Source organism: Protopterus annectens, chromosome 8.part0 (genome assembly GCF_019279795.1).
Source record: "Protopterus annectens isolate FY-2018-M chromosome 8.part0, PAN1.0, whole genome shotgun sequence".
In the NCBI taxonomy this organism is placed as follows: domain Eukaryota; kingdom Metazoa; phylum Chordata; order Ceratodontiformes; family Protopteridae; genus Protopterus; species Protopterus annectens.
The window spans coordinates 661,870,095-661,885,781 of record NC_056741.1 but is presented as its reverse complement, the minus strand read 5'-3'; the positions used below and the strand labels follow the sequence as shown (position 1 = coordinate 661,885,781).

At 38.6% G+C, this 15,687-nt stretch overlaps 1 gene segment (V, D, J or C); it reads right to left on the bottom strand.

Annotated features, from left to right (window-relative positions):
- LOC122808971 overlaps nucleotides 1–15,317 on the bottom strand; it is a 265,511-nt gene extending 250,194 nt beyond the window's left edge. The window contains 2 exon segments of the C gene segment in view: nucleotides 14,672–14,983; nucleotides 15,205–15,317. Coding sequence covers nucleotides 14,672–14,983; nucleotides 15,205–15,244 — 352 coding nt within the window.
- Nucleotides 15,318–15,687: the final 370 nt, after the last annotated feature.

Below are 15,687 nucleotides of genomic sequence, written 5' to 3'. Positions count from 1 at the left end.
AACACAATAAATATGTCACGCTTAGCTTTAAGAAAGTAAATTATTCTTGCTTGTAGCAAAAATACAAGATAAGATATAAATATAAATAAAAACATAAGACATTATACAATTATAAACAAAAGAAGCGAAATATTTAATTACAATTATGACCAGGTTTAAGGAGGTTATTTTCGCTGTATCTATGAAAAAGGAAGTTTCATTCTTTACAGTTAACATTCAGTTGGGTTTATTCTAGTAAGGTATTTTATATACATGCCTCATAATAGGCTAAGGAAATAACTTAAGAATAACCTGTGCATTCCTGATGTTAATAATAATAAAAACAAATGTTTTTACTTTATTTTGTTATTTACATTTGTAAACATGTTTATTCTATTTTAGATTAATTGTAAGAAAGTTATATGAGGATGTTATGGACACATATATCTTATATTAGTGATGGTTTATCTTTAGTTGTTTTAAATAGCCATTTTCTACTTCTATTTTTATATTAATGGATTGAGTATTTTAATCATTATTTTATTATTACATTTTTCTACACATTATTTAATATGAGTGACATATTTATTGTGTTATATAATGTCATTATTAATTTTAGTGTAGTTTATTGAATAGGATTTATTATAGTGTTTATTGTTTCATCTTGCAATGGGTTTCTCTCATTCCAATAGTGCTTCATGTGTTATGAACTGGTCTATAATGTTCATAGGTTCATAGGTTCATACTAGACTATCTGCCCTGGGGCATTTATAAGCCTAGCCAGAGTGTGTTTGGCTTTCGCCACCCATTTTAGATTAATTTTGCTATGCCTTTTTCGAGGTTAGTATACCGTGCCTCTGTCTAACAGTGACAACAAATGTTTTTACTTTATTTTGTTATTTACATTTGTAAACATGTTTATTCTATTTTAGATTAATTGTAAGAAAGTTATATGAGGATGTTATGGACACATATATCTTATATTAGTGATGGTTTATCTTTAGTTGTTTTAAATAGCCATTTTCTACTTCTATTTTTATATTAATGGATTGAGTATTTTAATCATTATTTTAATATTACATTTTTCTACACATTATTTAATATGAGTGACATATTTATTGTGTTATATAATGTCATTATTAATTTTAGTGTAGTTTATTGAATAGGATTTATTATAGTGTTTATTGTTTCATCTTGCAATGGGTTTCTCTCATTCCAATAGTGCTTCATGTGTTATGAACTGGTCTATAATGTTCATAGGTTCATAGGTTCATACTAGGCTATCTGCCCTAGGGCATTTATAAGCCTAGCCAGAGTGTGTTTGGCTTTCGCCACCCATTTTAGATTAATTTTGCTATGCCTTTTTCGAGGTTAGTATACCGTGCCTCTGTCTAACAGTGACACAGAAGTGATAACCGGGGTAAACCTACGATCTCCCATCCACTCATCAAGATTCCTCTTGAAGAGAGTAAATGAGGGACTCTGCCTAACCTGGACTGGAATTTTATTCCAGAGTGAAGGGAGCCTCTGGGTTATGAATCTGTCCCTCCAGCATGTCCTGTTTATTTCAGTGCTGAGGTTCATGTCTCTCGAGCGCGTAGCTCGATGGGATTTGGATTTTCTGAGGTGCAGCATGTCCATTAATTCCGGGTTGTACATGGCTTTATACGTCAGGCACAGATCGCCTCTGAGCAGGTGGTATGCCACTGAGTAGAGCTGGAGTTTCTTTAACCGGGCAGGATATGGCATCTGTTTGAGCCCTTTGATCCTCTTGGTGAGGTATTTTTGGGGTCTTTCCAGTTGCTGCAGGTGTCTGGTAAGGTACATCACAAAAGGGGCATTGTACTCAATTATGGGCCTGATGAGGGATGAGTAAAGAAGCATGATGACCTCCCCTGATCTAGATGTAAATCCCTTCATGATTAGGTGGGCTATATAAAATGTTTTACTAACCACTTTGGCCACGTAGTTGTCAAATGAGAGATTGCTATCAACTTGGGTCCCCAGGTCCCTAATTACTTCTTCTGTACTTAATGGATTACCACCTATGTGGTAATTTGTGGGCACTTTGTTTTTGCCAAAGGGGATGACTATACACTTTTTGGTGTTTAGCTTGAGGCCATGGCTCTGGCACCAGTTGTCTGTTTCTATGAGGCCCTTTTGGAGGATGCTTGTGTCAGCTGGAGTCTCAATTATGGCGCCCAGTTTGCAGTCATCTGTGAACTTCGTCAGCCACAGTCCTTCCGTGTTGGCCTGTACCTCCGAGAAATATATACTGAACAAGTGAGGTCCCAGGACTGAGCCTCGTGGGACGCCACTTGTTACTGGTTTGGAGTCTGATATGGCTCCAGCAATTCTAACCATGTGGGTTCTGTCCTTTAGCCAGTTTGCAACCCATCTAGTAACATAGGGGTTTATATTTAAGCTGGTGAGCTTATCTATAATGCCCAAGTGGGGTATTGTATCGAAGGCTTTTGCGAGGTCCAGGTAGGCTGTGTGGACCACCTTCCCCTTGTCAATGGCCTTGGTGACTGTTTCAAAGAAATCAACCAGGTTTAAGAGGCAGGATCTGCCCTTAGCAAAGCCGAACTGGGTAGGATCCAGTGTCTGTAGGTCCCCAATATCTTTATTTATGAGGTCCATGATGATCCTTTCCATAGCTTTGTAGACCAAGCTAGTCAGGCTTATGGGGCGATAGTTTCCAGGATCCATTGAGGCACCACCTTTGTGGAGAGGGACCACTGTTGCTGTACGCCACTCTTTGGGTACATATCCTGTAGTAAGGCTGAGACTGAACAGTAGTTTTATGTTTGGGTTTAGCTCTTCTTGGAGTTCATGTAGGACGCAGCTCAGGACACCGTCTGGTCCCGTTGATGCTGTGTTTTTTGCTTTGGAGATGGCGGCTCTTACCTGAGCATCTGAGATGTCAGGGGGGCAGCACTCTGCTGGGATAGATATTTGCCCTTTTGGTGGGGAGGGGGGGGGGTTGTACTGAACCTGTGAGCTAGAATGTTGGCAATGTCTGTGGGTTCGGTATATTTTTTGTCATTTTGGACTAATTCTGAGCATATCTGGGAATTCCCACCCAGGTTCCTAGCATAACTAAAGAAAGCTGGCCTTAGACGATTTTATGAGTGCCAGTAGTTATTTGCTAATACTTATCAGAGATGCCTTCCCTTTTTGGGATTTTGCTCTATCATGTAGTAGCTTCCTCCTTCTATTGTATAGTTTGTTTATGGCTGGGGTCCACCAGACAAGATGTCTGCCTTTGGAGGATTGGATCTTGTTTTTTTTTGGGATTGCATGATCCATGCATTCCTGAAGGTGTTCATAGAATGCGTTTATAAAGGATTCTGTGGTCTGGGCTGTATTTTCCACAAGCCCGGGGGCTTTGAAGGATTCCACCTCAGTTTTGAGGAGTGTGAAATTTGCTTTAGATAAGTTTTTCACTGTGGTTTTCTGGGCAGGGGATGGGGTCAGGATGTGTATATCCAGTGAGATTAGTTTATGGTCTGATCTTCCCAGTGAGGGATACACTTCTGGTCTGGAGCATAGAGTCCCCATGTTGGTGATGATCAGGTCCAGTTTGTTTTCCCCTCTTGTGGGAGTGGTAACAAGTTGTTCCATAGCATTTGAGTTTAAAAATTCTAGGAACCTTTGGGCTAGGGTGTTGGAGCTAGAGTAATGCTCCCAGTCTATGTTTGGGTAGTTGAAGTCACCCAATATAATGGTGTTTGGAGAGACCTTCATATTTTCCATTGTTCTCAGGAAGGCCGAGTGGGGTTCCTGGGTTTGGGAGGGTGGTCTGTAGCAGGCTATAAACTGGAAGGCAGTTTTACCCCGATAGTCTCTGATGCTTTGTGCTGTGCCACCAACCTGGATGTGTGGGTATCTTCGACGAATATTGATACTCCCCCTCCTTTTGTGGTTTGGTCCAAGTTTTGTGGCCGAAAAGCATGGTATGAGGTATAACCTGGTCGTGCTGGGGTGCTCTCGGGAGCCTTGAACCAGGTTTCTGTTACTGCACAGATATCGATGTTCTCCATGCTAAGGAGAGTTTCGAGTGCATGCATCTAGAGGTTTAGACTTCTGGCATTGAGTAGCATTACTCTTAGTTTCTTATCCCTTGTGATACCTATGGAGGTGGGTTTGTCTTTTGAGCCTTGCCTAAAAAAGGCACTATGGGGGTAGCAAGAGCCTTTGCCAATATCCGAAAGCCCAGGGGTGACAGGTGCAAGCCGTCCCTAGTGAAGCATCGTGGCTTGTCGAGCATGTCATTCCAGGCTGACAGGCATTGAATCCCCTTTGAATGACACCAATACTTAAGCCAATTGTTGAAATTGATCATCTTGTCTTCATATTGTGGCATCATTCTTGGTGAGGGTAAGATGCTACTCAAGGTCAGGGTCATTCTGGCCTTGGCTACATGCTCAGAGAGCTCCTCTATGTCTCTTTTCATGTAGTCCAGGGAGGTACGTCTCAGGTCATTCACACCAGCATGGACAATGACTGAGTCATATTTGTACTTGCCTTGGAGTGACCTGAGTGCTTGTGTTATGTGGCGGATCCTAGTGCCCAACAGGCAGCTCACCATGACTATCTCCTTGTTCAGCCAGGTGAGCGGGATGTCAGTGTGCCTGACAATAGAGTCACCTATTACAAGTCTATCAGGTGTGTTGTTTAGCCTTAAGGGCTGTGACTGTTCGGCACACTGGCTTTGTGAGCTATGTGTTGCACGTGTTTTGTTTTGGGGTAGCGGTTGCTTGGGTGTCTGCTTTGGAGGTCTCTGCTGCTAAGGCAGATTTTTATTTAGAGCCTCTGAGTATGTTTTTGTGTGTTTATGTGTTTGGTTTGCTGTCTTGGTAGGTCTATGTGAGACTGGAATTGTAGTGAGTGTGGTTTCCTTCTCCTCCTGACTGGTTATGCCAGTACTGAGTTGAGAGAGCTTAGCCTCCAGTTTGGCTATATGGTTGCATCTCTCACATGTGTTGGAATTTGTTGGGAGGAGGAGAGGGTTGTCTGTGTACATGAGGCAGTTGTAACATTGTCTCAAGATTCCCAGATTCACCAGCTGGACCGGAGAGGAGATTGACAACTGACCTTTGGACATGCTAGAATAGTATTGGGAATTCCTTTATAATTGAAAAAAAAGGGCCAATGGGGAACAAGGTACTCAAGGGGAGTTTGTGAGGGTGTAGTGCTTTTAATTTTTTAGTGCTGACTTATATAATTGCTTTAGTGAGCAAGTGCCAGGTAACTTAAATGCAATGTGTTACAGGTAACTTAAATGCAAAAACAACAAACAGTAACTTTCTTTCAAGTGAAACAAGGAAATAAGTACAGTAAGCAATGCAGATATCACTAGGGATCCAAAGAAGTGCTGAAAAGCCGCGTTTTAGGTGGAATTAGCGTTTCAGGGAAATAACAAGCAAACAAACAACAAGCACACAAACAAAGCTAGATTCAGCAGTCCTGGATCTAGTCTATGCTACAGTGTGTCTCTTTAACGACAGCTTATGAGACACTTTTTGAATTCAATTGAATAATTGATTTTATTTTAGTATATAATGGTGTTAATTGATTTAGTTGTTGTCTGAAGAAGGTGAGGCACTGACCCCACCGAAAGCGCTAATAAAATTTGAATTTTTTTATTGCTTTGGCATCACTCAGTTTGTTGCTCGCTTACTTTTGGCAATTACAGATCCAGGTGGAGTGAAGGTGTTTACACAGAGCTGTAGGAAATAATGATATGGGAGGTATGAATAGCTAGAGGAAGGTCATTCCAGGTTTTGGCTATAGTCCAGAAGTACAGTAGTTGACCGGCTTGAAGTTTGGGTTTGTGAATTTGCAGGAGGTGTTGATTTTCTGATCTTATGGACCTATTGGGGTTGTAATGGAAAAAACAAGGGAGTTAGGGCAGAGTAATCTTAAGGTTTAAAAAGTATTTTGTGTATGGTAGTTAGTTGGAGATAGGTGATGTAGTGGTGAAACTCAAGCCAGTTTAGTGTTTTTAGGGGTATGCAGTAGTGGGTGAAGAGGTGGGTATTTGTTGTGAATTTTGCAATTTTGTTTTAGAATGTTTCTAATTTTGTTTTGAGTGAGGATTGCAGGTTGCTTAGCAAGGAGATGCCATAGACAAGGGAAGGGATTAGATAGGTGCAAGCAAGTACATGTTTTGAAGAGGGAGAAAGGAACTGTCTATGCCTGCAACGTAGGTCCAATTTTTGGTGTGTCTTACTGATGTTATTTTGTATGTGTAGGTCAGATTTTAGGCTCCCATCAATTATGACACCTACGAGTTTAGTATGGCTAACTAATTCAATTTTTGCGTGGTTCAATGAAAGAATGGTAAATTGAGATTTGTTGCTGGGAGTACTTTTCTTAGGAGTGAAAATTATGAGTTCAGTTTTATTGGGGTTTAGAGACAGATGATCATTATGGAGCCATGTCTCTATGGTGGAAAAAGCAGACTGAGTGATGTGTTGTAGCTGTGTTGTATTTTCAGTGGAACAAATAATAGTGGAGTCATCTGCGTATTGTATAAGTGGCCCCAATGGAATGATGAGTGAAGCTTATTGATAAATATATTGAAAAGCAGAGGTCCTAACACAGAGCATTGGGGAACACCAGTGGATTTGTAAATACATGAGGATATAGAGTGGTGCCATTTTACTGCCTGTTCTCTGTCAGATAGATAGGTTTTGAATCAGTGGAGAGATGGAGTAGATAGTCCACTGTTAGAAAGCTGGGAGAGAAGTAGTGAGTGAGAAATAGTACCAAATGCCTTAAATAAGCCCAGAAATAGAATGTAGAAAATCTTCCTGGAGTCACAGGCTTTATTAACTAAATCCATGAAGGATATTAGAGCAGTTGAAGTGCTGTGGCCTGGTCTGAAACCATTTTGAGTTTGAGAAAGGATTTGTTTGTTAAGAAGGAACTTTAAAAGCTGCACGTGTACACATTTTTTAGGAGTTTGGAAATGGAGGAAAGAATAGCTATGGGGCGGAAGTTGGATATATCAGTTGAGGCACCACCTTTGTGGAAGGCTAGGATATATGCTCTTTTCCAGAGGTTGGGGATGTAGGATTCTTGGATGGATCTATTAATGAGTATGCTAATGGGCTAAGCAATAGCTTCTGCAGTGATAGTTAGGCATTCAGTGGGTAAACCATCAGCTGCTTTGGAGCTGGGATTTAGTTTAAGAAGTAGTCTTTTATGGCTGTGTTTGAGACTGTAGTAAGTGTGAATTCAGACAATGTACTTGTTGTGACCATGTGAGTGTATGGATGAGGGGGATTGAGACTGTATGTGTTGCAAAAGAGTAGTTTGATCTAGAACATTTTTAGTAGGGAGTGGAGACTGAGGTTGTGTGCATTGGATGACGGTGGTTTGGCTTTTAATGTTAGTTGTAGGGAGAGGTTGAGAGAATTGTCTGTAATATTAGCTATAGCATCTATGAAGTACGAGTTAAGAGATTTGCTATTTGTTCCGGTGTTTTGTCTGTGTGAGGTCAAGGGTTACTTTATGTGCTTGGGTTTAGGAGGGCACCAATAGAGGACCAGAATTTGTTAGAGTTATGTTTGCGGTTATTTTAAAGCTTTGAATAATATTCTTTCTTATCTTTGGATACCAGTCTTTTTACTTGATTGCAAAGTTGTTTGAACTTTAATAAATCAAAATTGCTTTTCTGATTTTGCCAAAGCTTCCAGGTTTTGTCACTAGTTAACATCAGCTCCTTTGTGGGTTTAGTTAACCATGCAGTGTGATTAGTTTTTATTATTTTTATTTGGGGTGGTGCAAGGCTGCCTAATATTTTTAGGAAGGTAGTGTTGAAATAGTACAGAGAATTGTCTAGATGGAGGGTTTTTAAATTATTACAAATAATGCTTTTCAAGATGTGGCTGAATGTCTGTGGGATAAAGCTGGATGGGCTTCTTACATGTTTGAAGTTATGGTCCTTTATGAGAGTGGCTGTAGTTCAAATAACAAAGGCAAGAAGGTGATCACTGAATGAGTTAGGGAGGGTGCCAGCTGATGAAATTCTAGAGAGGTCAGAGACTAGGATCCAGTCTAAGATGGAACCTTCATTGGTACTATTATTATATATGGTGAGGGTGGTGATAAGTTGGGAGAAGTGAAACAAGTTTATATTTGTGGATGAACTTTTTGAAATAATGTTTGCCCAGATGATGTTCATATCACCAAGTATTACAGTTTCATTTTTTATGGTGTAGGAGACCCAAGACAATATTTCTTCCAAAACTGTTATATTAGTTCCAGGGGAATATACATGACTATGATGGATACAGTTTTAGATTTGTTTATTTTTAGGAAGGAGACCAGAATTTCAGAATTGGAAAATTGGGGGTGTATGTTTACTGTATGAGGATACGTTAAAAGTACTAGGGAAAAGGATGGGAACTCCACCTCCTTTTTTCTTAGTTCCATTGACCCTTATTGTACTGTAGTTGGGTGGGGGGGGGGGCTCTGAATCTTTTGTATTTGGTTATAACCAAGTCTCAGTAGCGGCAAGGATATCAGTTTTATTGTGTGCTGACCAGGCATGTAGATCGGTAGTATTGTAGAAATATGTAATGATTTAAAGCAGTTAGTTGAGTTGGTTGTAATATGGAGAGTGGAGGCAGTAGGATCAGGGTTGGGATGGATGTCACTGCATTGGTTAATGTCGAGGTAATAGATGGTTGGGGTTAATTGAGAGAAGGTAGTTTCGAGATTCTAAAGTGAATTTAAAGGGAGAGAGGGCAGCCTGAACAGAGAGTAGAACAGCTTGTGGACAGAATAAGTACTTTAGAGCAGAGTAGTGAAGCTATATGACACAGGCTAGGGTGTATTTCAGAATAGCTTTCAGATGGGGTGGATAGGAGGGTGTTTACAGATGTGGGTTTAGTGAATGTTGATTTAAAGTTGAATGAGGAAAGATGTAAGAGTAGGGCTAGTAGTAGTGTGGCATGTGATAGGAAGAGTATCTATGATCTGGAGAGGCCCATTGGAATGGATGGTGTTTCTATCAGTGGGTAGTAGAGATAAGCAGGAAGAGTTAGAATTTGATTGGGTGGATTATGGCGGAAGGTGTGACTAGGGTGTATAAATCTAGGTGTAGTGGGGCTGGGAGGGAAATGGTGGGAAATGGAGGTAGAGTAGGAGAACAAAGTGAGCCTTGACTGCCATAGGTCATGCATATTTCCTGAGTGTCATTGTTCAGAAGTGTTCAAATATGAACAAATTGTAAAAATTGCACAATTAATCTAACTACATCAGTGATTCAACATGTAAGGGAATTGGTTTGTAGAGTGTCAGAGGACTGCATGTAGGATTCATATGCCTTCAGGAGTATTTTTTTATTTTTAACTTTTCTGCTTCTATTCTTGAGTTGTACAACAATAACCTCTGATAGGTTCATAGGTAAAGACTAGGCTAGATGCTCTTGAAGGTTACTGTAAATATAGCTATGTTTCCCAAGGTAAGCATCAAACCTTGCAAAATCTATCAATGTTGAATGTGTGCGTGTTTTTTTTTTTTTTTTTTTTTTTACTTCCATTTTGTAAATGTGGTGCAGTCATCTCCTATTTGCTTCACTAACACATTCACCAAGGCAGTTTCCATGGCTCAGCTTATAAGTGCAATGCTTGGTAGAATGTATCTATGTTTTATCAGGACATTTGCATTATAGTACAGAAACAGTGACCAAACTCTGTTGATGTCATAACTAGCTCTAGTCCATACATCTTGTTATTTTTCTGTACATTACCTACTCTGTGTGCTTTTCACATTTTTAAAATTCAAATACTTCAGTTTGCTACCTATCTATTTGTCAAGTGTGTTTCTGTGGCCCTGCTACTGCCTCTACCCTCCTACCTTAGGCATACTTACCCTAAATCCTTCCATGACCAATTTTTCTGCTTATGTGTATCCTTGAGTTACACCAGTTGATCTGCACACAAGTACTACCAGCTGTGCTTGTGGTTTCTTGATGACTAACCTAGAGGTTTGTGCTCATTTAATATTTACAACAGCTGCCTGTAAATTATTGCAGCCGTGAGTTATACAAACACATTCTTTCCACAGATCCTTCTTGTGTCAGTGCTGAGAAGCATCTCATCATGTTCACATTTATGGCTGCATTGTTAATGAGCCACAGGGCTTGTCTCACACACATAGCAAACAGTGTTGAATGGACTGTGATCACAGAAGAAAAATTTCTACATATACAGTAGAGTATACAGATTGAGTCTTTGATGAGCTTATTATGTGTTTGTGTAATGATTTCCAAGAAATACACTTCAAGTATGAATCTTGAGGAATAATCTTGACATACATGCTGAGAACATATAATAGAGGGTTATGAATAGAGACCCGGTCATAATTATTTGTAGTGCCTGGAGGTTTATTTTCTGTATGTACTAAATATTACATGAAAAAGTTGTATACAGATGAAGCAATTAGAGCTAGCAAAGAGCAAGCAGAAATGAAGTGACCTTCAGTAGAACCAACAGCTTTAAAAGCTGTTACATACTTTTGATTGTCACACTATACGGTTATATTTGTAGCAGAGCAAAGCATCTAACAGCTTTTAAAAGTTGTTTCACCTTCTGCCACTGTTCTATACTACCAGCACTGTTCACTGTTACACCCTGGCCTGAGAACCAGTCTTAGCCATGGTTAGGTGTCCTTAATAAACTTCTTACCAGTCTTAGCCATGGTTAGGTGTCCTCAATAAACTAAGTACCTCTAAGCACTTCTAAGATCAGGTCTTGAACTGAGGAAGTCTTAACAAGATTATATTTTTCCTGATTTTGTGCTGTAATCATGGCTCGCTGTTCACTACATAGGTTCATAGGTTGGTACTAGGCTATTGACCCTAGGGCCTATACAAGCCTTGCCATAACAATTCCCTGGCTGTTTCTTCCCACAGTATTTACTTCCCTGGACCCCTGTCTAGCAGGGCAACTACGTATTAGTAAGGGTCAATATATTGAAGCAACTGCATCACAGATGAAACTCTTGCTACATAGGACATATAACTACAAAATAATTATGTCCTTCATTTAGGTATTTATCTACTACCTTTGCTAGTGCTTTGTAAAGTATACACAGAAGGGACATCATCTAACAGTTGATATACAGGATGTTTAGCGTTATTTCTGAGAAGTGGAGTTATACGTTTTTCTTGAAGGTGGGGTATCGGCCAGTACTGACAAAATATTTAAACTTGTAGATGAATAGTGACAAATGTATTGTAGGTTTTCTGCAACTGCATGAAAAGTGCACAATTTGTAAATTTTCTTTAAGTTAGATTGTCTTCTGTATAATTTAATTTCGTGAAAGAGAAAGGAAATGGGTAACCTGGACTACTCTGCATATTCAAGATTATCTTTAACAGTGAACAGAGTACATGTCAAAACAGAGGAATCAAATGTGACATACTATTAGGCAGTAACATTTGTATCAGAAGTCTGTTAAAAGAATATTTACTAATAGCAATGATTGTAAGAATCTCAGTCTGTAATTGCCTCTCTTCAATATCAAGCCTTTATATGTCTTGTATTATATTTAATTTTTACTTTTTTTCTTTCTTTCTTTTCTTTTGTCCTTTATCAACAAGAGCAACTAGACTTCCCAATTTACCAGATGACTTATTCAGTCTCCTGCCTTACAAGGCAAATCATCCAATATTCACCCTGCAAGTAGTGTTGAATTTTGTGGGGGCTGATACCTCTTTGATATCTACTGCATTTCTATATCACAGGTAAGGGATGGTTGCTAGCTGTTTTTTTTTTTTTATAAAGGACATTGCAAACATTTTTTCTTCTGTTTTCCTAATGTCCGTATCTTAGATGACTTTGGGGTTTAGCAATGCAATGCATGTGTTATTACTGTTTGCATGTACTATGCATATAAGCAATCATGTGCACAAATACCCAGATAGACACTGTGTTTCACTTGAATCTCTTACGTCTCAGGATATGTTCCGAGAATCTTCATCAGTAGATATTCCTGGTGCCATGATACCTTTGTATTTTTCCCAAAGGCAGGCAGCTGAAATCATGCCAAATCATTAAAGGAAATTGTATATACTAAGTCCACAGTCACTCAACCCTAGGGAAAAGGACAAAGTCCAATGTCCTCTGAAATCTGTTTTCTGGTTGTCTGTTTTGTTCTGATGGCACTCTTTTAAAATACCCTCATGGATCTGTCATGCAACCATTGCACAAATACAATCCCCAGTCTCAGTATTTGAACCTTGGTTGCATTTGTGATAATTAAGGTTTCATCCATCTGCCCTATGCTGCCAGTCCTTTCCTTTGGTTTAGTTTAGGTAAGCACAACAGGAAGTTATAACATTGCATTTAACCATTTGCTAACTACAAAAGTGTGTTCTCCTAATTAAAAATACATGTAGGAGATAAGCCCCATAAATCTCATTTTTTTTTATATCTATTCTCCTACTTCTATATTTTTAATCTGAGGACATACAACATTGGAGAAAGAGAATGCCCATTTAGGGGAATTCCGTTTTGTTTTTATACCTACAATTAATGACAACACAAAATCTTTTCCTTCATTTACCAATCACTCTGTGATTAACCAACTTCAGTGTGATTGAGATCTGGAACTTACCTCAACACTAACTGATAATAAGGTAGTGAAAGTAATCTGGAAGGGGCATCATCCGAGCTCTACGATATGCACACACATACTGTCACGCATAGAGCACACACATACACAGCTGTGGGCAGTTAGAATGCTCACCAAATGATGTAGTGGAAAATGATAACACCCGGTAAAATCCCATGTGGCTAGGGGGAGGTCACACAAACTCAGCTCAGAAGGCACGTCAACCCAAATTAAAGAACCCAGCAGCACTGTGTGACAGAAGGGCTAAGTGCCATGTCATTAGACCAGCATGATACAGAATTCATTAGGGAAAAAAGTTTTTCTCTGCTTACCAGCTTCAAAACTGGGTGCTATTACTGTTTCATTAGTGAAATTATACACAAAAACATGATGAGACGGTGAGATGTTGGATGCTGATCGGCTGATTACAAAGCAATATATGTTCAGAAAAGTAATAAAGCCTAAAATAACAAACTCCCATCATGCTGACATGTCAAAGTCATTATTCTGAGGACAGTTTACTGGAAAGAGGGAAATAGGGCATTCAATCTGCATTCAATGGCAGCCCATTCAAAAAAATCAGAATTCAGTTTTACTGAAGCTTGTCTTTATGAAATAGGCTTTACCTTGACATTACAAGCTGACAGAAATGTTTCCAACACAAAAAAAAATCTAAAAGCAAAACAGGAGGCAGTTTATCCCCTCCACTGTTCATAATCTACTTAAAAGGAAAATAATTTTCTTTATTAATAACTTTTTTCAAGATATCAGTCTAAGCTGAAAACTTCAACTTCAGCGAATGCACAAGTATGAGTAGCGCTGATTGTAAAAATGTAATAGAAACGTACATCATCAATTGTGGAAAAACTCTCATTTTACCATATCAAAGCTACTTTAGCTACTTTAGACAAGTATAGCTGTGTAAACCCTAAAGCATCAAGCATGGGGATCATGCCAGGTGACCTTGGCCCAGAAACAAACAAAAAAAAAACAGAATTATAATTCTGCTTTAAATTTAATAAGACATCTGGAAAACATGGGTTTTAATTCTAATTCAATTTCATCTTTTTTTCACATTCAAGTGGATTATGAGCTAATGACTCACAATATCACATAAGAGAACCTTTCATATTAATGCACATATTATTAAGTGTTTGGCTTGTGTACACCTTCTGCAGAAGCCATGCAGATACAATGAATTTGTGTATTATCTGAAGGCAGCAGAGTCACTACCTTGGCAGTTAGAAGATAACATGCAACAAAAATGTTGGTTAATCACTAACATGTTTCAATAACATGGTTAGAGTACTGAACATTATTTCGACATTTCGTCAGCAGTCATGGCACATGCATATTTGGTATCATCAACAATATCATCTATAGCTATATCTATATCTATATCTACGTCTATGTGTGTGTGTGTGTGTGTGTGTGTGTGTGTGTGTGTGTGTGTGTGTGTGGAAATTTTTTTTGGAATAACCACTGCACTAGTATAATTGCAGAGTGCACTTTTCTTAAAGTGTTTTAACACTTAGGTACCAACATCCTGTGAGAAAGTATTAATGTTGTAAGGAAATCAAATAAAGAAAAATTAGTTACAGTGCTTCATTAGTAGGGCATCCGCATTTTCTGAAGTGCAGAGGGAAACAGTCAAAGTCTGTTTTAACACTTTGTGCCCCAGTAAAACCTATCTTTCTGCAGAAATAATATGCTGTCTTATAATCCATACCACCAACAACACTTCTGATCTTAATATCGATCCATTTTGCTAAATTGCTATAACTTAAAATGTAAGTAAATATCAAAATCTTCATATGATTGTTTTGATTCCCTTGCAAATGAAATCTGTTTCTTGTTGACATTACTCATCAGATGGAAAAAATTATGAAAGGTAACTCCAGTGTTTTGTTTAGAAAAATAGTACTTTGCAGGATAAATGTTATCCCAGTATGGGTACATATTTCCTATGTAAACTAGTGCAAATTTGTTTTTAGTTGCTAAGATGAAAGTTTCATTAATAAGTTAATTTCTGATTCATTGTGTTTATGTTCCTTACCTGTGACAAAGAGTTGTGTCCCATTCCCGAAGGAGCTTAGTGCATAGTGACAACAGGCACAAAAATACACCCCAGCATAAGATTTTTGTACATTATGTATTGTTAAGAGACATTCTCTTTGGTCTTGCTCTTTTGACGGAGAAAATGTTTTGTTTTCTTCTATCCGCTGTGGGGCTTCATCATTCCTCTGTATGTACCACACTATATCATAGCAATAGGTGTTAGCCTTCAGAATTTTGCAGTTGAGATTGACAGAATCTCCATTAAGAATTCTTGTCAAGGGGGGAAACTGTACCAGATCTGTCTGTAAGACTGAAAATCATGAACAAAGAATTAAAGCCAGCAAAAGTAAAAACTCAAGTTTTCATTAGAAGCAGCGATGATATTCCGAAGCTATGAATCTTGCCACTGAGTCTGACATACATAAAATAACTTTACTGCACCTTTTCACATTTCTTTTTTTTCTTCATAGCTTACATCAGAACTTTACGTGTTTGGTATCTAAATTTTAATTGTTGATGTAATGGTCTTACCTGGGAAGATAAAAACCAAAGACAAGGCTCTCATTAACATGATGCAGAGTAATTTCACTTATGGTCATAACTGACCATCTCCGTACAAAAGCATGAACCTTTTGATGTAATCATGATGAGCATGTATTTCTTTTTTCAGTATCTGTGGTTTAGTGGGGGTAGCATACTCCATCTGCCTTATTTCCTGTACATTCAGAAAGCTTCAGTGAGCAGATTTTTAATAGGCCATTCTTGGTAATGACCATGTGGCTGAGAAAATGATTTTAGATAATATACATGACACTCACTTTTTATTTCTTTACTGGGGTAGAGGACAGATCCTCAGGGACTAATGTCCTCCAGCACCCAAGAGCACTTTCCCATGTATTGCCTGGTTAAATGATTGTTCCCAGTCATACATGAGGCCTATGGGAAAAAAAAAACATGGATATAAAATGAAAGCCATTATCAACTCATAGCCTTAATACTTTGTGCCTGGTGCCA